Raw genomic sequence first — 25,295 nt, forward strand, 5'->3', positions numbered from 1 at the left:
GAAATTGACCATCTTGGACACCTGCACTCATGTTATGCTATACAAAATCTTTCTTACTGTGCTTGACATCTGCACTTAACTGGTCTCACAGTATAGTCATGGTCACTCTGCACACAGCAGTCTGTCAGAGGCTCAATTTGCAAGCTTCATCTTTTCATTAAAAAATGTTGAGGGTTGATAAAGAGATCCATGGCGTTAAAGAAGTCCAAACATGAGAGCCAGGCCTGTGCCAAACCCTGCCTGATCCCTCCTATAGCGACTTGTCCAAAATCAACAGGCAGTGGGGTGCTTCCTGGGGCCTCCTGTTCTCAGGGTAGACTGACAGCTTGTTATTACACTGGGTTCTGGGAACACAGGAAGCCTCTTGAAACATTACCACAGTACACCTAATTGAGAAATGTATGTTGAAAATTGACTGTCAGCAGGGTGAACATACTAGTGACGGATCCAACTTTAGTCAAGGAAGTTTGACACAAAAAAAAATCCCTTTGGTGCAAGGCCACAATAATAATAATACGCCACAATAACACAAAATAGACCCAGTGTGTGGAGTTGAGTGGTTTTATTAATTTTAAACCTACAATGAGCATAAAACCTAAAACGTGATTGAGGCTATGCCAGAAGAGGGAGTTTACTGCTACAAACACCAACTTTCCTCAGACATGAGTGGAATAAAATTCATGGATAATTCACATTGAAACTCCTGTTAACGTTCTTTGTCGTCAATCTTTAACACACATAAAATGACTGCCTAAATTGTAACATTGTTTTTGGCAAAGTTGATATCCCTCACACCCTTCAAAAAAATAAAAAAAAACATTTTCCATGAATTTAAAATACATTAAAATACAGTCGTTTCTTTCAAGTAACTGATAAGGGAGTTTTTTCCCCCCCTTCTCGGAAACAATCAGAAATTATTAAATTAAAACCAGAGAGAGACAGGGCTATGCAGAAAGAGTCAGAATGCTGTCAATGCAAGGGGAGAAAAATAAAATTGGTTCACATTTACATTGAAAATAAGTCCCTGATATATACCGTAAAACAAATGATTCACATTCTGCCTGCTTAGGTAAATATTGACATGGGTTTAGCATTTCCCCCCTTGCTTGTCAAAGCATTCTTGTTCATGGTACACAATCGACATAGTCCAGTTTAAAACATCACACTCACCAAACACTTTCATGGTCTTTTCCCCCTCACAACTCTCATACCTAGAGCTCACATTTCATTTTCTCAAAAGGCGCATGGGTGTACATAAGGAATTCATTTGATTTAACCTTTTTCTTCTATTAAAATACAGAATCCATTAATATATGGGAGGGCTAAAAATACAGACCAAGTGAACAAAAAAATTAAATACACAAAAGCAGTCGTTTTTTGTTGAATACAGTAGCTATAGGACCCCAGAGTTCAAAGTTCAGACGTCTTCAGGTCGTGCGTGTGGCTGAAGACGAAGAGGGACAAAAGGCAAAAAAGCTCATCCACTGGTTCTCATCCAATCATTGGGATTACCGTTTCACCTTTGGGTGTGGGTATAGTTCAGCCATCGAATCTGACCTCAGACTTTCAGACTAATCCACCTCGTCCCCCCTCCCGCCAGCTCATCTGTAATGGCCTATACACCCTGACCCCTGCTCTGTCCTTCCTTCCTTCCTGCCTCACCATGATTGTTGAGTGCACACTCATTCTCCTATTTTCTTGTCAGGCTGGCCATCGGGTGTAATCGGTTAAGATAAAAACAAGTATCCAGTCAAATAAAATAAAAAAATTGCAAAATTAAAACCGCAAACGGGATTTAAAATTCATAGTCGTCATCTGCCATGTCGATAGCCCAGGCAAACTTTTCACGCTGAGTTTTGTTGTAGATCTTCTCGATAGGGATGCCCCACTTCTTACACCTAGGAAGGAGATGGCAGAAGGGGAAAGATATTAGAACGATCAACACTCCAGGAGTTTACGCACTCAACACCAAACCCCTCAACTCACTATCTACTTTTAACTAATCAAAGACACAGCCACATGCGTCACATTTACTAGAAGAACAGTGTGTGTGGCCCAAGGGACAAGCAATGCCGGGTGCAAGACGTTGTGCATGTTTGTCAACAGGTTTGCGGTCGTGTCTCACCAGGCCACAGAGATGCGTGGGTCCAAGTAGTTGAGTTTGGAGGTGCCTAGAGCGATCTGCTTGTTCTCCTCGCGGTCTGTCGCCTGCACCTCTAGCTTCATCAGCTGCTCTTCTAGCCTCTCCACAGCCTTCTTCTTGGTCTCCACAGCTCTGGGGGAGCAAGGGAGGGAATGGCTACTTCTACATCCCAGCACAAAAGTACCAGTGGATGCCTGAGGCAAATCATATCTTCATACTTACTTTCTGGACTTCTCGTCTCTCCGTACTTTGAGGTCAGCCTTGGCGCTTTTCACGTCTCCCTTTGCGTCTGAGAGCTGGTCCTTCTTTGCATCAATCTGATGGAAATATTATCAACGTTAATAATCTTGAAACTAAGGCCATGTATAGCTGGATTCTTATTATGTGGCTATAAAGATATTACAGAGGCCAAGTATTCCCAAAAGAACCAAGGGAAGAGTATGCGTCCAGCTGACAAACACATCTAAAAACAAAATCACTAATAAATCCTAAACAAAAGCAATAGTCTTTAGTTTCCTTTTTGTCCCATCCGCAAAGCGCCGTTAGACTGGCCGTGTCTCCTCCCGGTGACTCACTTTAGTCTGCAGGTTCTGCATAGACTTCTCAAAGGTCTTGGGTGGGGCTCTCTGATGGTTACACAGGATGGCCACGGCTCTGTTGGCCCTGTTGTACGACAGGATCTTGGCTGGAAGGTTCTCATCAGCTACAAGTAGAGGAGAAAATGGACATTGTTACAACTGTTGCTATAAACTGTACACCGTACGACAAGTCACCAGCTGCACACATATCTCCAACATTCTGGAGCCCTTATGTCTTCCATGCAGCACCTCCCAGGTCCCACCTCTGGTCATACCAATCCCAAAATATGTTTTGGGCAGGTGGTGCATTCTCAGACCCTCTGCCCCGGGTGGGCTCATGGCCGTGGCGACTTACGGCTGGTGAGCTCCTTCAGCTGCTGCTGTAGGGTGATGGAGGCGTTGTAGGTACGGAACACTTTAGCCGTCAGGCCGTCCATCAGCTCCTGAAGGTGCTTGTTCAGAATGGAGGTCTAGAGAGATGAGAGGATGGAGAGAATGCCACCATGAGAAAATATGACTGATGGCAAGAGGGGCAGAATTACGAGACAACATCCAATTCCCACGTGTGTCTTAGAGCATTTTCTAATACACTGCAATTCACAAGTAATGCGAATTGAAAGTCCTTCCTCACAAAAGTCTTGTTTTGTTCTTACATTGAGCCGGTCAAAGAGGTCGTCCTCCGGCTGCTTGTTCTCCATGAACAGCTGCAGGTTCTTGAATACCTAAGGAGGACAGTATATTTACAACTCGTAAGAATAACAGGGAGCAAGCATTCTCTGAAATGAGAGGAATCTGGAAACCATTGTAGTTCAACTACAGTGTAAATGGACAGAGAATGTTATGAACCAAATGTAAATTATTGATGTCCTTACCCTCTTCTCCACTGGGACTTTGTTGTAGTAGCGGATGGAGTCTTTACCCAGGAAGTCAAACTCCACCACGAACTCCTGGCCATCCTTCTCGGGGTACAGGTTGATGTGTTCCACCCTGAGGGAGCAGCAGCCCACTGTGTCCGCCGACTCCCCTTCCTCCTTCTCGTTACCTGCTCTCAGAGCCAGCTGGGGCACAGCACCACAGGGAACATGTTACAACCAAACTTGGAAGTGTGTGTGTGTGAGAGAGAGTGAAGAGCAGCAGTCTAACCTTGTCGATGAAGTAGAGTGCCACGGCTCTCTGTCGGATTCTCATCTCCTTGGACTTCCAGTCCTCACGGTACTGGTTCCTCAGCCGTTCCACACACTTCTTCAGATTTCGGGCCGTCTCATACTTCTGCCAGTCCTTTTCTCCCTGCGGACCAACACAAACCACCATTACAGCACTCAGGGGGAAGAGACGAGGCACAACGATGAAATATATACAGAATTGTTGCTAGACAGATTCATCTCTCTCCCGCCCATCCCGGAGGACCTGAGCCCTAGGACCATGCCTCAGGACTACCTGGCCTGATGACTCCTTGCTGTCCCCAGTCCACCTGGTCATGCTGCTGCTCCAGTTTCCACTCTTCTGCCTGCAGCTATGGAACCCTGACCTGTTCAAAGGATGTGCTACTTTGTTCCAGACCTGCTGTTTTCAACTCTCTCCCTCTACCGCACCTGCTATTCAACCTCTAAATGCCCGGCTATGAAAAGCCAAGTGATATTTACTCCTGATGTACCAACCTGTTGAACTTCTACAACCACCGTGATTATTATTTGACGCTGCTGGTCATCTATGAACGTTTGAACATCTTGGAGAAAAATCTGGCCTTAATGGCCATGTACTCTTATAATCTCCACCCGGCACAGCCAGAAGGGGACTGGCCACCCCTCAGAGCCTGGTTCCTCTCTAGGTTTCTGCCTTTCTAGGGAGCTTTTCCTAGCCACGGTGCTTCTACATTGCATTGCTTGCTGTTTGGGGTTTTAGGCTGGGTTTCCGTATAGCACTTTGTGACATCTGCTGATGTAAAAAGGGTTTTATAAATAAAATTTGATTAAATCAGTAAATGCAATGTCCTACAAAAACATCCCAGCGCTAGGCCTATACAGGCTAGTTGTTGTAGGCCTATTCACTGCAAATGGCGCACTCCGCGGGCACACCAGAACTATACACTACATTGCCTACTCCTAATGTAAAGTGGTGCCATGAACTCAATATTGAGAGGTGAGAAATAAATGATATACGCTCACAGAAAGCTGTGACTATCCTCTAACTATAACAGTAGTTGCTTTGAAAACGGTCTTTCCCGCAATTGCATTTGGCGCAACGGTCATATGGTTGTGCTTATTAGAATGCACCTTTCCAGACTCTCGACACTCAGAAATTGGAGTCGACTTGCAAGGAGTAGACTAACTACGTCATCGTCTTTAACGTTGGAAAAATGGCAGAGAAAGGGAAGCGACAGCAGAAAAGTCCTGTATGGCAATACTTTGAGAAGTTAAATGAGAAGGAAATGCAAACTTTGCGAGGTGGAATTGAGATCCAGTAATGGTAGAGGTTTAATGCTTAACCATCTGATTAGGGACGCACCGTGAGACCCAAACCGTTGCTGGCAGCCCTGTAACGTTTACGTCATTTAGCAGACGCTCTTATCCAGAGCGACTTACAGCTAGTGAGTGCATACATAATTTTTTATACTGGCCCCCCGTGGGAATCAAACCCACAACCCTGGCGTTGCAAACGCCATGCTCTACCAACTGAGCTACATCCCTGCCGGCCATTCCCTCCCCTACCCTGGACGATGCTGGGCCAATTGTGCGCCGCCCCATGGGTCTCCCGGTCACGGCCGGCTACGACAGAGCCTGGATTCGAACCAGGATCTCTAGTGGCACAGCTAGCACTGCCTTAGACCACTGCGCCACTCGGGAGGCCTACTAAGGTTCTACTAAGCTATATGGAATTGTTTTAAGAAGGTCATACCTAGGATCATTTTGCTATTTGATTTAGAATTTTAAGACCCCTTGAAGTATATTTTTTTATATAAAAACCTTATTTGATGAAAATGTGTTTGGCCTTACTGCTATTAGCCCATACAAACGCATTGAATAACATTCACTACTTGGAACAGATAGTCCCCCCCCAAAAAAATCTAAAGGAAGTTTGTTCTGAAGTGTAGGTCCCCCATCAGAGATAAAAGGATGATAAGGAAACATTTGTAAAAATATATATATATATTTTCGGCACTAAACAGTCCCCATATATACACTTCCATTAATTGTTTTAACTGGTACCAGGGGACCTTCAGACGAGTCTTGTGAAGCCTGTGCGTCCTAGAGCAAAGCAACCGACATGTACGTGTCCGTGAGAGTTTCACCTTTCCACAGAGGGGTCATGTTATTGTGTAGCCCAAACTGTTAGGACGCTACATACAGAAGTTGTCAGATCGGCTGTACCGACTTCAGACGAGTAAAAACAGAGAACACCATCACGAGAGTCATCTTTCCATAGAGGGGGTCATAATAGTTTGTAGGCCAAACTGTTCGGAAGCTACAGACGATTTTGTGAGAAGACCGATTTTCGGGATGTCTCATGGTCTGACAAACACCACTCCAGCTCTTTCACCGCAGATGTGCGACATAGGCGGATGGGGTGGACGGACGCATCCAATGCAAAGAAATCTCTATCTTAAACTGACAGAATTGTATGGGGATTTTTTTTAATTATGCCATTAGATTTCCGTGGGGCAGTTTAATAACCCTTTAGAACCCATAGCGGCTGTCGATGGCCTTTCTTTAAATTACTATAGCGGCCGCGAACGGCCTTGTTTTTCTAACAAAAATATGTGTCAATATTGCAAAATTAACTTGCTAACAACCTGCTGTCGTATTCGCGTGGTTGTCGTCCAACCAGAAACAGGGTATACTGTCATTTGACTAAGGTTTCTTTTAACTTCATTACGCAAAATGACGGCGCCGAAACGGACACTACTTTTCACTGTGAAAGAGGCTGTATTCATGTTGGTTGGTGATACGGATTCGAACACGTCCTTGCACTTTGAAAAGCGATGATGTCGAGCTGAGTAAAATAAGTAAACCGCAGATATGTTTGGTGTTATCGATGTTTGATGCTGTGAAACTTGGGGAATAGCTCTCAGATTAGGAAGTCATGTCATGATAACTTGGTTGGTACAGGCGAGCACATCAGCGGTGGAGCTAGAATGAGTTCCCTCTTTCTCATGGAAATTGTTGCAGTGTTTAGCTGTAGTCAGCTAACTAGTTGGTTGTTTAACTAGCTAGTCTGTCAGGCAAGAAAAGCTGTGTAGCGGTAAATAGGGCTGCGCTCACAAAGCATCAACTTCATCTGTCACTTTCACTAGCTAGCCATACAGACAACCAGCTAACTCACCACCAAAATGAAGGCTTGTCATTCGTTTTTATCTGTTGGGCTTAGGTTATGATTTGTCATGTTTGCTAGGTGCAGATATTCATAGGCTATACTTTGCCTCGTTTTCCTATTATTTGACAGCTTAGCTGTCATGTTAGGGTAGTAGACGTATGCGCAGTGGCGCTCATATGTTGAGTTCGTCATTTGTTTACATAGCCAACTAACAAGTTACTTGTTTTGTCCAGTTTCTACCGATGCAATTAATTAGGAAACTGTCCCAGCTTCGTAACTAATCAGCTAACATTGGCGAACTCTGTAGTTAGTCTGTCAGGCAAGAGTTGGTGTGTGTGCGCGCGCAAGAGAGAGAGAGGCATGTAACTATCACCATTTATTATGGAAACCCCTTATTAGGAAGAGAGTATGTGTATGGTTGAGAAAAAGAGGAAGGAAGAGAGATCGTGTGACAAGGGAGAGATTATGTTCCTGACCACAATTATCCTATTTGTTGCTCCTCTCCCTCTGTTACTCTGTTCCTCTAGGTCAGTGAAAGTGAGGGAAGTGATGTGGAGAGTCAGGGCTCAGCAGCAAACGGCAGGGAGGAAGAGTTAGAGATGATTGGAGGGATAGAGATGTGGAGCGAGGAAGAGGAGAGGAACATGGAGAGGAAGAGGATGAAGCAGAGGGAGAGTACAAAGCAAAGGGAGAAGAGAAAGCAGAGGGAGAGCACACACGCACACGAGTGTGTCTGCCCCAAGTCTCACCATTCACCCTTGTACCACACAGCCTGCGCCTTAAGTGACAGTGGCTTTGGAGTTGTTGTGTAATGGATTACACCAAGAAAATGGGCGGGGTTGACCATCTTGACCAACTGAGGAGCTATGACAATGTTGGACACACAGGCAAAAAAAAAAATGGTGGGAGTATGTGTTTTGGGGGATGCTCAACATTGCCATCATAAATGCGTACATTGTGTGGGGGACCCTGCAAAGGCCCCTTCCCAGAAACCGCAGGCGCTAGTCCCTGAAGACATTCAAAATGCAGCTTTGTGCATTCACTTTGTGATATGGCTACAGTGGCAGGAAGAGGGGAGCCAAGAGTGTGGCACCAGGTCGTGTGGACCGAGTTGGAACTCATTTGAAAGCAGGTGAAGTTTGAAGGGCGCAAGAAAGGGTGTGTGGTGTGCATCCGGAGTGGACGCAGTGCAAAGAGTGGGAGATGTGTAGAAACCTCCTTTGGGTGCTCTTATGTGTTCTGTGCCACTTTGCAGGATGTGGCAGTGCTTCCAGAAGTTCCATGACATGTTGTAGGCTAAATGCAAACACTAAAGTAAGAATCGTTGTCAATCAAATAGCCTAATTTGTGTGGGTTTTGAAATACTTTCTGAATATTGTCCTCTGGTCACATTCGATAATTGTATTTATATGTAAATAATATTTATAAGTATAATATATTACACATTTTGAGTGAGTAATTTAGTCAAATGTACTACAATTGAAATGCTGTAGGGTTTGTTGTTGAGTGTGAGTGTCTTTACACAATGGAAGACTAAATGAGTGTTATTCCTATTGACATGAATGTGGTGTCATATTAAAGAAGAGGTTGTACTCTTTAAAAGTAAGTTCACTTGTAATTGTCATTTGTTCTTTGCTTTTGAGCCATGTCTGTTTGTTTGAAATGTGTGAGAAAATGAGCTTCATCTTGAACATTCTCAGTAATCTACAGCAGCATTTTTGAATTCTATTAGAGTCTAAAGGGTTAAACATTAATAAAATGTTTCCATTTGTCACATCCCTAGTTGCAAATGCAAGTGTTTTGGTCTCAGTTTTGAGCCCTGGCCATTGGCATCTCAAGTGAGAGTTCATTAAAAGTGACTAAAAGACCCCTCTCCCCCCTCCCCAATATCACTGCATCCACTATGAGCCATAATGAAGATGCCCCTACTAGTCAACCTACCTTGATTCTGGAGCTGGGGTTCAGCATGATGTACTTGATAGCGCCTTGGATGTTCTCTGTCCACGACACCAGCCAGGTCACCTTGTTGTCATGACGCACCTCCTTCCATTTGGTGCCAGGGGGAGGCTTGGGGTGCTTGGAGCCCCTGTGGAAGAGACAGACAAAGTCTTCAGATATACAAATCTGGTCCAAACAAGCAGGTCATGGGTCAATGTAATCAAGAAAAGGGCAAAGTACTTGTAGAAAACATTACATTTTCTTTCATTATGTTCATATTGCCACCTGCAACCAGGACCCCCTCACTCACTTGCTGCAGTTGACAATGATGTCCTCAGGGCGGATGCGGCGCTTCAGCATGCCCATCTTGGGGTGGTCTCCTCGGCCACGGAACAGACCCGGGGGCTCAATGCGAAAGTTAGCGATGCGCTCCTTGTGGTTATCCATGATGCAGAAGCCATACTCTTGGAGGAGGCGCTCGTTCTCCACTTTGATTTTCTACAATAAGCAGAGAACCAGAGTCAAACCAGTTAAATCTGGGTACAGTTGTTAGCACCCAGGATCAGCCTGAAGATACCAGGTATTACCATTCTCTACTGGGGGGGGGGATATAAAATAAAAGCACAAAGTATTGTTCTAGCTCACCAGTTTATCATCTTTAGTCATGGCCTTTCTGGCCTCAGACTGTGCCTTGAAGTATTCCCCCATCTCATTGAAGTTACACTTCTTCAGGTCTGTGATCTTAGACTTCTCCTCTGAGGTCATTTCCTGTAGGAGAGGGGACAAAGTTAGACAAGTCATGGATCGTGTGTATGGAATTACTGTAACATAAAAAAAATATATAGGAGAGAATTTTAAGCAATTAAATTAAAAACCCTATTTTTAAAAAGGATATATATAGAGAGATATACCGTATTGGTCCGAATATAAGACGGCCTTTTTTCCCCTCGAAATAGGTCCAAAAAAGTCGGGTCGTCTTATATTCGGGGTCTAGTATTCAGAGCGCAGTTTCTCTTCTTCGGCGCTCCCTTTAAATGTCAATACACATTCGCGGGCACAGATGGCGCCAAAAATTCGTTCCGGACGGAGGGAAGAGGCGTCCTTAACAACCAGCCCGTTACCGGTGTTTAAAGATGGAAAGACAGGCTGACCATTTAGAGACAAGTGGCTCAAAAGTGGGCCAGGTCAATAAACAACAGCGGAGGAGCTATGATGCCAATTTCAAAATAATGGTTGTCAATAAGGCAGAGTCATCTAACAACTGCCAAGCTGCCAAGACATTCGGGGTCACTGAGTGTAATGTAAGAAGATGGCGAGCAGAAAAACAACGTCTAAAAGATGCTAACAGTCAGCGAAAATCCTTCCGTGGTCCTCAAAGTGGTCGTTTCATTGAGGTTGACCGGAGGGTTTTTGAATATGTCAGGGAAAAAAGAAGTGAGGGAATGCCCATTACCAGAGCTGTCATCCAGGTTAAGGCCCTGGAAATCGCCAGAGAGCTCAACATCACTGGATTTAAAGCCAGCCTCGGCTGGTGTCGTAGGATGATGCGGCGTAATGGACTGTCACTTAGACGGAGAACGAGTTTGGCCCAACGCCTGCCGTCAGACTTCGGAGAGAAGCTGCTTTCGTTTCAGCGCTTTGTTATCAACCTGAGGAAGAAGCACTCCTACCCGCTGGATCAGATCGGCAATGCTGATCAGACACCCGTTTATTTCGACATGCCAACATCGGTGACTGTCAATAGAAAGGGAGAAAAGTCTCTGTTGGTGAAATCAACGGGCAACGAGAAGAGCCGCGTCACTGTCATGTTGACATGTCTCGCTGGTGGCAGCAAACTCCCCCCGTATGTCATTCTTAAGCGTAAGACTGTGCCAAAGGACCCAATGCCAGCTGGCATTATTGTGCGCGCCCAGGAGAAGGGCTGGATGGAGTCGGGGCTTGTAGTGGACTGGCTAAAGGTTGTGTGGGGCGCACGCTACGGGGGACTGAGGAAGAGGAGGAACATGCTCGTTCTGGATGCGTTCCGCGGACATCTGACTGAGCCCGTGAAAAGTCAGGTGCGAGCAATGAACGGGGATCTTGTGATCATACCAGGGGGAATGACAAGCCAGCTACAGGTGTTGGACGTAGTTGTGAACAAGCCTTTCAAGGATAACCTGCGAAAAAAATACACAGAGTGGCTCCTGTCTGGCAACCACGCACTCACACCGACCGGGAAAATACAGAAGCCGTCAGTCCGTCTACTGTGTGAATGGATCCTGCATGCATGGGATGCTATTCCCTCACAGAGCATCATCGATGGCTTTAAAAAATGTTGCATCTCAAATGCATTGGACGGCAGCGAGGACGACGTGCTTTGGGAGGAGCCGGTGGAAGCGGAGCAGCTGGGGAGCGATGACAGCGAGAGCGAACACAGCGGGGCAGAGGACGTGTGTGAGGGATAGAGAGACATCGGAGGAGAAGTTTGGCGAATTTTTGTTAAGTTTAGTTAAATGTGTGGCCTGTATTTTCTCTGTTATTTAAAAATGTTGCTTTATTATTGCTTGATATTAATTTTGAATCATACTGTACATAGTTTGCCTTTGTGTTTAATTCACTGTGTTTTTAATATTGTTATTTTAAAATAAAATGAAGTTCTTTGTTCGGCAAATCTAGTCTGCAAATCTGTTTTTCTAAATGTTTGTGTTGAAAAACGGGGGGTCGTCTTATAATCAGGGTCGTCTTATATTCGGACCAATACGGTATATATATATATATATATATATATATATATATATATATGAGAAAAAAACATGGGGGATTGGAAGTGATGCAGACAATTACATTGATGGAAGTTACAATCTGCAATATTAAAGCTGATCTAGCCCCTAAAAAAAAATAAAAATAATTGCAAACCCTAAGTATACAGCCTTGAACATTCCCTACCTTTCTCCAGTCTTTGAAGAAGTTTTTCCGGAAGGCGTCCTTGGTAGTGTACTCATGGTCCAGCATTTTGGCAAAGAAGGTGGCCACCTCCTCAGCCTCTGGGCTGAGCTTCATCTGCTTCCCTACAGAAAGATTCCAACCGACTTGTTAAATCAGCCAATCCCACCATTTCCACTGAGCAACTTACACACATAGATAGAAAAAATTAGCAGCACTTGAGTATTAATCTTACCATCATAGAAAAATCTGACATTGCTGGGAAGAGGTTCATAAGGTGCTGCCATGACTGGGCCTTTATGTTCCAGAAACCTCCATTTGGAACCGTCTGTTGCCCTCTCCTCTTCCCACCTGTAGTCCAACAGGGTACAACAACATGGATTGATGAGAAGGAAATTATTGATGCACAAACAAATTACTTTGTCCAACAAAGATACACAGAACATCCATATTTTAACCATCACCATAACAAGAATTCCATAACAAAGAGCCACTCAGGCAGTGTGCCTTCACGGCAACTCTGTGTAGCAACACAGCTGGAGGGCAAGTATAAAACTTACCATTTCCACTTCTCCTCAGGCTCCTTCTTTGCTTTCTTTTTCCCGTCAGCAACTTCCCCTTTCTTGTTTTTTTGTGTCTTTTTGGGCTTGATGTCCTTTACAAGAAACAAACAGAAGAAACGCATGAGTCTCCTTTCTCTCAAGGGATCATTGAAATAGACCCAATATGAATCTAAAGATGCCCCTACCTCATCATCTTGTTTCCTCTTCTTTGCCTTCTTGTCCACTCTGTCATTTTCAATTTTTATTTTTTTGGGCTTGAATTCAGTTCTGAAAAAACAAAAACACCTTATAAAAGGAGGCCTGAATGCAATGGTAGATTCAACAACTATCTTGGTCTTCTCTACGCCATAGCTATACCAAAAGGAAGCTGGGAAGTTCTTGCAAAGCCAACAAACATTAGATTTCCAAACACAATTCGGACAAACCAGATGGGGTTGGTCTACACATGGCAACTAAAGCTAACAATCTTCATTGTACAAATGTAACAGGGCCAAAGACTGAGGAATAAATGGGCCAGTTGACAGAGGTCAGTCCAGATCTACTTACTCATCATGGTCACGCTCTCTCTTCAAGGACTTGGGAGAGTGGTAGACGTCATCATTGTCCGGCTCAGACTTAATGAGAGGAGGGCTGGTGATAGAAATCGAACATTTAGATTCATTGTGCATTTGAAATCAGATATGTAACCAGCAATTGTATGCAGCACAAATGTGAAATGTACAATACATAAAACTAAAAACGTACCTGGCAAAGCCATTCTCTTTTTCCTTCTTTGGCTTGATCTACAAGATGACAAGGAATAGTTAAAAACATGCATATTGTTAAGAGCTATAAACACAGGTTTTCACTGAAGACGAGACTGGACCAAAATTTGACAAACTGATTGGCATGTCTAAACCAAAATGGCAGCAATGCATCCATCTCTATTGGACAATTAGGGCCCTCACCTCCTTCCTCTTGTCTTTTTCCTTGTGTCTGTCTGTGCTGCCATCTTTGTGCTTAATTCTCTCCTTTTCCTTTTCTCTGTGCTTCTTTTCCGAGAAGTCCTTATGGTCACTGGAATTTGACAGATTACAAAAACATTACATCAGGATCAGTTACCAGCACGAACATACCAATAGGGAAATCAACTAACTAGAGAATATGTTTGAGGATTTCCTAAAGCAACAAAAACAGTGACTCTTGCCCTATGCCCATTCATGCACAACCTGCTTTTCAGACACATGACCATACAAACACCAACATTAAAGAGCTCGTAAAAGTAAATGTGTCAATTACTGCCCCATTGGCGCACTAGGTTTCCCCTTCCATTGCTAGACAGCCCCATTTACCTATGTAACCCTGCTTAAGAGTGGAGAGTCATACCTGTTGCCATATTTTGATTTCTCACGCTCCTTGTCCTTCTTGTGGTCCTTGTGTTTGTGTTCTTTATCCTTGTACTTATCTTTATGCTTGTGAGAATCTGCAAAAGGAGAAAGTTATTAAAACGAGAAATAAAAATGGCTAAATAATGATGACCATAGAGCGCAATAGTAATGGCATTTTTTTATTTCACCTTTATTTAACCGGGTAAGCCAGTTGAGAACAAGTTCTCATTTACAACTGCGACCTGGCCAAGATAAAGCAAAGCAGTGCGATAAAAACAACAACAACACAGAGTTACATATGGGGTAAAACAAAACATAAAGTCAAAAATACAACAGAAAATATATATACAGTGTGTGCAAATGTAGCAAGTTATGGAGGTAAGGCAATAAATAGGCTATAGTGCAAAATAATTACAATTAGTATTAACACTGGAATGATAGATGTGCAAGAGATGATGTGCAAATAGAGATACTGGGGTGCAAATGAGCAAAGATAAATAACAATATAGGGATGAGGTAGTTGGGTGGGCTAATTTCAGATGGGCTGTGTACAGGTGCAGTGATCGGTAAGGTGCTCTGACAACTGATGCTTAAAGTTAGTGAGGGAGATAAGAGTCTCCAGCTTCAGAGATTTTTGCAATTCGTTCCAGTCATTGGCAGCAGAGAACTGGAAGGAATGGCGGCCAAAGGAGGTGTTGGCTTTGGGGATGACCAGTGAGATATACCTGCTGGAGCGCATACTACGGGTGGGTGTTGCTATGGTGACCAATGAGCTAAGATAAGGCGGGGATTTGCCTAGCAGTGATTTATAGATGGCCTGGAGCCAGTGGGTTTGGCGACGAATATGTAGTGAGGACCAGCCAACAAGAGCGTACAGGTCACAGTGGTGGGTAGTATATGGGGCTTTGGAGACAAAACGGATGGCACTGTGATAGACTACCGTATTTTCCGCACTATAAGGCGCACCGGAGTATAAGCTGCAGCAGCTAAATTGAATGATATTGAATGATGTGTACATATATAAGCCGCACTGGACTATAAGCCGCAGGTGTTTTAATGTTTAATTACCATATGTAAGGGTTCGTGCACAGAGGGGATTGTCGGGAAAGAGACAAACTGTCTCGCTCTCGTAATGTCTGTCTGTCTTGCTCTCGTTCTGTCTCTCGTACCACTCTCGGTTCCACTTTTAAGCGCTACCTGTCTCACTCTTTTCCGGCCTCCAGCTTTTCCTGCTGGAGCCCGCCGCTTAAAGGTGGGGGGCGCGGACCGGTCATAGAGCCCATAGAGTTAAAGTTGGTGGACTGTAACCTGTAAAATCCATAGATTTAGGAGGTCTTCTAGTGGCCGTTAGCTGTAAAAATCCATAGATTAGCCGCACCGTTATATAAGCCGCAGGGTCGAAAAATGGGGAAAAAAGGTGCGGCTTATACTCCGAAAATTACGGTACATCCAATTTACTGAGTAGAGTGTTGGAGGCTATTTTGTAAATGACATCGCCGAAGTCAAGGATCGGTAGGATAGTCAGTTTTACGAGGGCATGTTTGGCAGCATGAGTGAAGGAGGCTTTGTTGTGAAATAGGAAGCCGATTCTAGATTTAACTTTGGATTGGAGATTCTTAATGTGAGTCTGGAAGGAGAGTTTACAGTCTAACCAGACACCTAGGTATTTGTATTTGTCCACATACTCTAGGTCAGACACGTCGAGAGTAGTGATTCTAGTCGGGTGGGCGGGTGCCAGCAGCGTTCGATTGAAGAGCATGCATTTAGTTTTACTAGTGTTTAAGAGCAGTTGGAGGCTACTGAAGGAGTGTTGTATGGCATTGAAGCTCGTTTGGAGGTTTGTTAACACAGTGTCCAATGAAGGGCCAGATGTATACAAAATGGTGTCGTCTGCGTAGAGGTGGATCTGAGAGTCACTAGCAGCAAGAGCGACATCATTGATATACACGGAGAAGAGAGTCGGCCCAAGAATTGAACCCTGTGGCACCCCCATAGAGACTGCCATAGGTCCAGACAACAGGCCCTCCGATTTGACACATTGAACTCTGAGAAGTAGTTGGTGAACCAGGCGAGGCAGTCATTTCAGAAACCAAGGCTATTTAGTCTGCCAATAAGAATGCGGTGGTTGACAGAGTCGAAAGCCTTGGCCAGGTCGATGAAGACGGCTGCACAGTACGGTCTATTATCGATCGCAGTTAAAATATCGTTTAGGACCTTGAGCGTGGCTGAAGTGCACCCATGACCAGCTCGGAAACCGGATTGCATAGCGGAGAAGGTACGGTGGGATTCGAAATGGTCGGTGATCTGTTTGTTAACTTGGCTTTCAAATACTTTCGAAAGGCAGGGCAGGATGGATATAGGTCTTTAACAGTTTGGATCTAGAGTGTCACCCCCTTTGAAGAGGGGGATGACCGCGGCAGCTTTCCAATCTCTGGGGATCTCAGACGTTACGAAAGAGAGGTTGAACAGGCTAGTAATAGGGATTGCGACAATTTCGGAGGCTAGTTTTAGAAAGAAAGTGTCCAGATTGTCTAGCCCAGATGATTTGTAGGGGTCCAGATTTTGCAGCTCTTTCAGAACATCAGCTGTCTGAATTTGTGTGAAGGAGAAGCGGGGGGGGGGGCATGGGCAAGTTGCAGCGGAGGGTGCAGAGCTGGTGGCCGGGGTAGTGGTAGCCATAATGATGACCATAGAGCGCAATAGTAATGGCATAATGATGACCATAGAGCGCAATAGTAATGGCATAATGATGACCATAGAGCGCAATAGTAATGGCATAATGATGACCATAGAGCGCAATAGTAATGGCATAATGATGACCATAGAGCGCAATAGTAATGGCATAATGATGACCATAGAGCGCAATAGTAATGGCATAATGACCATAGAGCGCAATAGTAATGGCATAATGATGACCATAGAGCGCAACAGTAATGGCATAATGACCATAGAGCGCAATAGTAATGGCATAATGATGACCATAGAGCGCAACAGTAATGGAGTCTTTCTGTAGGCACCAACTCCGCCATGGTTCATTGGCAAAGCATATGGGTAAATAAATGGAGTTTTTGGATAAAAGCCGCACAGGCTTAGGAGATCTTATTAGTTTTGTTCTTTGAGAATCTTCAACTGTCACTGTGTGAATTTTGAAGCATTTGCGTAATAAAAAAAAGCACAAAGGCTTCATAATTTATAAAGGTCATTTTAACTGACTAATATCTCAGAACAAAATGTATAAGATCTCCCAAGCCCGTGTTAACCTCAGACCTTATTTTTCAGGGTTTATCCCAAACCATATTCTTCCCTCATTCATTTTCCCCATAGGAATGGCTGATCGAACCAGAGGTAACTCATTTCCGGGTTTTAGGACTACAAGCTGGCGAGCTCTATTGCCAAAGGAATAGGAAACATTCGTTAAAAATATCCACCTTCCCAACCATCTCTAAACTTGGCAGGTGAAAAAGGCCAATACTAAGAACAAAAGACAACATCTACCGAACCAGGAACAACACCACTCTAAACAAGTTCAGACAAGATTCCCATGGTGAAAACTAAAACGATCAATTAAAAAACTAAAAACAGGCAGTGTGAGAAAATAAATATGCAACATAAATATGCACGTGCATAAAAAGACATGGGAAGATTCTACAATGTTGTAAAGTCTGAATGACTAGATAAGCGCTCTAAGCTCAGGCCAGAGCACTCATCCAACACCTGGGTGTGAATCTGAATACTGCCTGTCGGATTGTGTTTGTAGTGGTAGCATATAGAACAGCGCCATCTTATCCAGTCAACTTGAGGCACATTTGCATTTTGGGGCCTTTGTTCATGACAGATCAAACACTGTCAATAGAACACCCTTCACAAATAAAGTTGACAAATTCAGGTCAGACTAAGGATTGGGAGTACTGTGGGCAGATGTTCAGATGAAGTTATGAATTTGTGCCACAGACAACGTGGGAGAGGACGTGCCTTACATGGTAAGACAGCTCCTCCTAGTGCCCATTCACAACTAAGGTACATTTTGACTGGAACACAGCATCAACATGGAAGAAAAGGGGGAGCAAGACAAGTTAACAGGCCTAGTCCATCTTCATTCAACCAAACTCCTACAAGAAGCAACAGTAGCTCAATGATTTCCAATCTTCTCTCTAGTTGACACATACAACACAAGCACTTCAGAGTCAAACAAGAGTTGACAGCCAAATAAACTTAATTCGTTAAAATTACTATCATGCATTGCCATCAAGGCATGTTTTGAAAGGTGAGGCTTAAAAATAAGTGACTCAGTAACAAGGTGCTATGCCCCACAGCAAGCTACTGGTTCAGACACCAAAAAACTAAACAGATTGCTGATTGTCAGATCATGAGAATAATATTAACACTATCACCACCGATAAATCTACAATAATCGAGAATTTCAACAAGCATTTTGCTACAGCTGGCCATGCTTTCCATCTGGCTACCACTAACCCGGCCACCAACTCTGCACCCTCTGCTGCAACTTGCCCATGCCCCCCCCGCTTCTCCTTCACACAAATTCAGACAGCTGATGTTTTGAAAGCGCTGCAAAATCTGGACCCCTACAAATCAGCTGGGCTAGACAATCTGGACCCTTTCTTCCTAAAACTAGCCGCCGAAATTGTCGCAACCCCTATTACTAGTCTGTTCAACCTCTCTTTCATAACGTCTGAGATCCCCAGAGATTGGAAAGCTGCCGCGGTCATCCCCCTCTTCAAAGGGGGTGACACTCTAGATCCAAACTGCTACAGACCTATATCCATCCTGCCCTGCCTTTCGAAAGTATTCGAAAGCCAAGTTAATAAACAGATCATCGACCATTTCGAATACCACCGTACCTTCTCCGCTATGCAATCCGGTTTCCGAGCTGGTCACGGGTGCACTTCAGCCACGCTCATGGTCCTAAACGATATTATAACCGCGATTGATAATAGACAGTACTGTGCAGCCGTCTTCATCGACCTGGCCAAGGCTTTCGACTCTGTCAACCACCGCATTCTTATTGGCAGACTAAATAGCCTTGGTTTCTCAAATGACTGCCTCGCCTGGTTCACCAACTACTTCTCAGATAGAGTTCAGTGTGTCAAATCGGAGGGCCTGTTGTCTGGACCTATGGCAGTCTCTATGGGGGTGCCACAGGGTTCAATTCTTGGGCCGACACTTTTCTCCGTGTATATCAATGATGTCGCTCTTGCTGCTGGTGACTCTCAGATCCACCTCTACGCAGACGACACCATTTTGTATACATCTGGCCCTTCATTGGACACTGTGTTAACAAACCTCCAAACGAGCTTCAATGCCATACAACAATCCTTCAGTAGCCTTCAACTGCTCTTAAACACTAGTAAAACTAAATGCATGCTTTTCAATCGAACGCTGCTAGCACCCGCCCACCCGACTAGAATCACCACTCTCGACGGGTCTGACCTAGAGTATGTGGACAACTACAAATATCTAGGTGTCTGGTTAGACTGTAAACTCAACTTCCAGACTCACATAAAGAATCTCCAATCCAAAGTTAAATCTAGAATCGGCTTCCTATTTCGCAACAAAGCCTCCTTCACTCATGCTGCCAAACATGCCCTCGTAAAACTGACTATCCTACCGATCCTTGACTTCGGCGATGTCATTTATAAAATAGCCTCCAACACTCTACTCAGCAAATTGGATGTAGTCTATCACAGTGCCATCCGTTTTGTCTCCAAAGCCCCATACACTACCCACCACTGTGACCTGTACGCTCTTGTTGGCTGGTCCTCACTACATGTTCGTCGTCAAACCCACTGGCTCCAGGCCATCTATAAATCACTGCTAGACAAATCCCCGCCTTATCTTAGCTCATTGGTCACCATAGCAGCACCCACCCGTAGTCTGCGCTCCAGCAGGTATATCTCACTGGTCATTCCCAAAGCCAACACCTCCTTTGGCCGCCATTCCTTCCAGTTCTCTGCTGCCAATGACTGGAACGAATTGCAAAAATCTCTGAAGCTGGAGACTCTTATCTCCCTCAATAACTTTAAGCATCAGTTGTCAGAGCACCTTACCGATCACTGCACCTGTACACAGCCCATCTGAAATTAGCCCACCCAACTACCTCATCCCTATATTGTTATTTAATTTGCTCTTTTGCACCCCAGTATCTCTATTTGCACATAATCTCTTGCACATCTAGCATTCCAGTGTTAATACTATTGTAATTATTCTGCACTATAGCCTATTTATTGCCTTACCTCCATAACTTGCTACATTTGCACACACTGTATATATATTTTCTGTTGTATTTCTGACTTTTTTTTTTTACCCCATATGTAACTCTGTGTTGTTTTTGTTGCACTACTTTGCTTTGTCTTGGCCAGGTCGCAGTTGTAAATGAGAACCTGTTCTCAACTGGCTTACCTGGTTAAATAAAGGTGAAATAAAAAAAATAAAAAATATTGTATTTACAACCAAGTAGGATACAAATGCAAGATTAAAGTTTGATTCTACTGAGGCCAAAATAACTATTAGTTAGGGATTGTAGTAGGGATGTAGGCTATAGGTCTTACTAGCTATGAAATAATCAAATTTCAACAAATTCTATCATAGTATTGGGGCAAGCACTTGCAGAACGTGCACTGATGTTTACAAATACATTGTAATAGGTTGAGGGTACATCATTATAGCTTTTCATGTAGATCTTAAATCCAATATATCAGCGCAAATCAAGGAATAAGTAGGTCTTCTTGTACAGTGCATTCGGAAAGTAACTAAACCCCTTGACTTTTTCCACATTTTGTTACGTTACAGCCTTATTCTAAAATTGATTTAATCTACACACAATACCACATAATGACAAAGCAAAGACAGGTTTAGAAATGTTTGCAAATGTATTAAAAATAAAAAACTGAAATATCACATTTACATAAGTATTCAGATCCTTTACTCAGTACTTTGTTGAAGCACCTTTGGCAGCGATTACAGCCCTGAGTCTTCTCGGGTATGATGCTACAAGCTTGGCACACCTGTATTTGGGGAGTTTCTCCCATTCTTCCCTGCAGATCCTCTCAAGTTCTGTCAGGTTGGATGGAAAGCATCACTGCACAGCTATTTTCAGGTCTCCCCAGAGATGTTAGATTGGGTTCAAGTCTGGGCTCTGGCTGGGCCACTCAAGGACATTCAGAGACTTGTCCCGAAGCCACTCCAGCGTTGTCTTGGCTGTGTGCTTAGGGTCGTTGTCCTGTTGGAAGGTGAACCTTCGCCCCAGTCTGAGGTCCTGAGCGCTCTGGAGCAGGTTTTCATCAAGGATCTCTTTCTTTGCTCCATTCGTCTTTACCTCGATCCGGACTAGTCTCCCAATCCCTGCCGCTGAAAAACATCCACAGCATGATGCTGCCACTACCATGCTTCACTGTAGGGATAGTGCCAGGTTTCATGGTCAGTCCTTTACGTGCCTTTTGGCAAACAATAAGCGGGCTGTCATGTGCCTTTTACTGAGGAGTGGCTTCCGTCTGGCCACTACCATAAAGGCCTGATTGGTGGAGTCCTGCAGAGATGGTTGTCCTTCTGGAAGGTTCTCCCATCTCCACAGAGTTACTCTGGAGCTCTGTCAGAGTGACCATCGGGTTCTTGGTCACCTCCCTGACCAAGGCCTTTCTCCCCTGATTGCTCAGTTTGGCCAGGAGGCAAGCTCTCGGAAGAGTCTGGGTGGTTCCAAACTTCTCCATTTAAGAATGATGGAGGCCACTATGTTCTTGGAGACCTTCAATGCTGCATACATTTTTTAGTACCCTTCCCCAGATCTGTGACTCGACACAATCCTGTCTCTGAGCTCTATGGACAATTCCTTCGACCTCATGGCTTGGTTTTTGCTCTGACATGCACTGTCAACTGTAGAACCTTATATAGACAGCCGTGTCCCTTCCCAAATCATGTCCAAGCAATTGAATTTACCACAGGTGGATTCCAAGTTATAAACTTTTTATGGATGATCAATGGAAACAGGATGCACCTGAGCTCAATTTCGAGTCTCATAGCAAAGGGTCTGAATACTTACGCAAATATGGTATGTTTATTTTGTTATATATTTGCTAAGATTTCTAAAAACCTGTTTTCACTTTGTCATTATGGGGTATTGTGTGTAGATTGATGAGGGAAACAAATATTTTAATCAATTTTAGAATAAGGCTGTAACGTAAGAAAATGTGGAAAAAGGGAGGTGGTCTGAATATTTTCTGAATGCACTGTATACAGGGAAAACTCTTAACACCCCGAGTCTCCATTGGACCCCTGTATTCCATGTTTTAACAAGGTAGCAGGTCTTGTGCGCCTTGACATAGGCTGTTCTGACCAACGCTACAATATGGATAGCCTACGCTACTATACGAGGAGCCACTACAAGATGGTGAGAACCAACTATAGGGTACTGTAATAAAAAGGCCCCCCATTTCAAAATAGTTGCGAGCAGGGCATTTTTCTGAGACCAGGAAAGGTAGTTCTGAGATGTGCCACGTTAGAAAATGGGGTCAATGCACTGTTCTAACAACTTCATATCCGAATTAAGAGCGATGGCTTCTTAGCATGTCAAAAACCCACCCCCTATCTGAAATTAGAAACTGATCCACACAAGACTCATCAGGAAAGATGATTAGTCTGTCAAAAGCTGTCGGATGTTGAGGCAGCCAACCATGCTGTCCCAAGGCCTAGAAGTGGAGTCCTTCTTGTCCATAGGAAATACATTGTCATGTGAGAAGTAAACACATTCTCCTGAATTGACATGACTTGTTTGATATTGTTCAGGTAGAGAATCTTTCAGAAAAACAATGTTTATTTAGCAGCAAGGGGAAGCGCGTAGCTTGTGAAACCTCAAAAATGTCATTCATACTTGTTAAATACCACTGTTGGGTTTTTACTTGTTTTAGGTAGACCTCAGTAGCCATGTGGGTCAGGCCATGGCAACAAAGCTATCAAATCAATGAATTCAGTCATTTAAAAAATATCCAACTGACATGTGGTAGTAACATATGTATTGCCACAATAACTTGTACAAGAAGTCTGGCAGGGTGTTCCTTAAATACCTCACTTCATTGGTTTACAACTAGCTAATGTAAATGTACCTTTTTATGAACAGTAGCTATCCATAATAAATTCGGATAAGACTGTACCAGAATGCTGTTTAAGCTAAATTGGGCTATCACGGATGATTGTCCTCCTTTCAGCACTGTGAATCATGTCTGATCCAAACGCTCCTGCGTGTTTCGCCTCCATATCACCGCCATCTGCACTTCAGCTTTGTTTTCTACAGTCAGAACGCTAGACAGAAAAAAGAAAATGGCGCAGAGACTAAGTCCTCAACCCCCAAACCCTTACTTTCAGACCCGGAATGTGGCATTTTAAGAAGGCCAACAACAAAATCTAATTTGACATACCAATAAAACACATCCAGTTCTTTATGAATCTGTGCTCAGATCGAGATTATAAAATGTCTAAAAACTATTAAAGAGCCATCCATTTGAACAATAGGCGCTTGTGAGTGAGGCTGAGGACTTAGTCTCTGGACGCCATTTCTGTCCTTTGCTAAACTATCTGTCTGGCTAGCGAACTAGCACATGCTAACGAGCTAGTAAATAGAGTCAGAAAACTTTAATGTCCTCAAGAGGCCATTCATTTTGCAATAGTCAAAGTACATACAGGCAAGATCACATATTAAAATGTATAACGGATCGCTAGCTAACTGTGCCGAGTCTGCGGACAGGTCAGAATTCGAAGGAGAAAAATCATTGTGACATTTCAGTTTGACACATTACACTTACCATTGACCCGAGAGCTGGAGTCGATCTGCAAATTTTAAAACAAAAATTGGTTAGGTATCTCAGTTGATGGCTTGCTAGCTAGATATTTCACTTTGAACTTTGTCTAACAACAGCTACCTAGCGTAACGTTAGCTATCTAGCAACCCTGATGGCTGGCCAGTGACTGGTCTTAAATGGCTTTCAACAGCAATTAGCTAGCCTAGCAAGCTAACGCACAGTGTGCCTTAGCTAGCTAAAGTTAGTTTACAATTGTGTGGACATATAACGTTGACTACATTTCACTCTGAAAATCACACCACACGATTAAAAGTATGACAACACGTAACTATTACTGTCACATTTATTGCAGCCAATTATATTCAGTCGATTAGCTAGCTAACGTTAGCTAGCCAAGTTAGTGTAGCTGAGGCAAATACAACAGCAAGCGAGTTTAATGTCCTACAAAGCTGACAGTGCTAAATATTCCAACTGTTACCTGGCTAACATTGTGAGAATAATCCCCACTCATTTCCAATTCTTGATCTGTTAAAAACAATGTGTGAAACCTATTGGAGGAAAACGCCGGCGAGGTGATACGGGCAGTATGAAGAAAGAAACAGTTGTGCAAAAGATTTAAGTCCGACTTCTATGAAAGTGCGCATGCCCATGTCTTTTTAAATGGGTGGGGAAAATGCGTTGGCCAATTGTAGCCCCTCCCTCTAACCGTGCTCTTCCGCCCCATGTCGTTTCGTATTTGGTTTCAACAGAACATGCATTCCGGTAGGCATACTACTGTAACCAGCTAGAAGAAAGAGGCCACACAGCACCAAACAGCACACGTCAAAGGGCCATATTATCAGATAGAGGTTCCTTTGTGCATTAAAACAGAATACCGTAAAACTTCAATTAATACCCCAGGATTTATTTGCTTCATTCCAGTGGTGTAAACTACTAAAGTAGTTTTTTGGGGTATCTGTACTTTAACTTACTATTTCTATTTTTGACAACTTTTACTTTTACTCCACTACAATCCTACAGAAAGTATGTACCTTTACTCCCATACATTTTCCCTGACACCAAAAAGTACTTGTTACATTTTGAATGCTCTGGCCTTTTAGCCACTAGAGGCCTCTATCATTTGGTCATGGCTCACATCAACACCATCATCACGGAAACCCTAGACCCACTCCAAATCGCATACCGCCCCAACAGATCCACAGATGACGCAATCTCAATCGCACTCCACACTGCCCTTTCCCACCTGGACAAAAGGAACACCTATGTGAGAATGCTGTTCATTGACTACAGCGCAGCGTTCAACAGCATAGTGCCCACAAAGCTCATCACTAAGCTAAGGACCCTGGGACTAAACACCTCCCTCTGCAACTGGATCCTGGACTTCCTGAACGGCCGCCCCCAGGTGGTAACGTTAGGCAACAACACATCTGCCACGCTGATCCTCAACACGGGGGCCCCTCAGGGGTGTGTGCTTAGTCCCCTCCTGTACTCCCTGTTCACCCACGACTGCGTGGCCAGGCACGACTCCAACACCATCATTAAGTTTGCTGACAACACAACAGAGGTAGGCCTGATCACCGACAACAATGAGACAGCCTATAGGGAGGAGGTCAGAGACCTGGCAGTGTGGTGCCAGGACAACAACCTCTCCCTCAACGTGAGCAAGA

At 43.9% G+C, this 25,295-nt stretch overlaps 1 protein-coding gene across 1 annotated transcript; it reads right to left on the reverse strand.

Moving 5' to 3' along the window:
- Window positions 1–547: 547 nt before the first annotated feature.
- LOC311133386 (DNA topoisomerase I, mitochondrial-like) lies at window positions 548–24,254 on the reverse strand. Its single transcript, XM_084166888.1, has 21 exons — window positions 24,107–24,254; window positions 23,632–23,656; window positions 13,821–13,917; window positions 13,403–13,511; window positions 13,200–13,237; window positions 13,002–13,085; window positions 12,641–12,722; window positions 12,453–12,547; window positions 12,128–12,243; window positions 11,896–12,017; window positions 9,616–9,738; window positions 9,281–9,468; window positions 8,974–9,118; window positions 3,865–4,008; window positions 3,594–3,779; window positions 3,375–3,443; window positions 3,077–3,191; window positions 2,719–2,846; window positions 2,366–2,460; window positions 2,126–2,275; window positions 548–1,898 (listed from the first exon to the last, which is right to left on the reverse strand). Exons 1-21 carry the CDS (start codon window positions 24,137–24,139, stop codon window positions 1,796–1,798), a joined length of 2,247 nt encoding a protein of 748 aa, XP_084023014.1. The 5' UTR covers window positions 24,140–24,254; the 3' UTR covers window positions 548–1,795.
- Between the last annotated feature and the right edge of the window lie 1,041 nt (window positions 24,255–25,295).

The sequence above is a fragment of the Coregonus lavaretus genome (assembly GCF_964263955.1).
Source record: "Coregonus lavaretus genome assembly, chromosome: 8".
Classification (NCBI taxonomy): Eukaryota; Metazoa; Chordata; class Actinopteri; order Salmoniformes; family Salmonidae; genus Coregonus; species Coregonus lavaretus.

Excerpts from the sequence above, each read along its gene's own strand:
- LOC311133386 (XM_084166888.1), bottom strand. The coding sequence starts at position 24,139 with ATGAGTGGGGATTATTCTCACAATGTTAGCCAG. Across the intron at positions 12,548-12,640 it reads AGAGGAAACAAGATGATGAG|GACATCAAGCCCAAAAAGAC; the intron begins GTAGGGGCATCT and ends TTTCTTGTAAAG. Across the intron at positions 3,780-3,864 it reads CACTCTACTTCATCGACAAG|CTGGCTCTGAGAGCAGGTAA; the intron begins GTTAGACTGCTG and ends GCTGTGCCCCAG.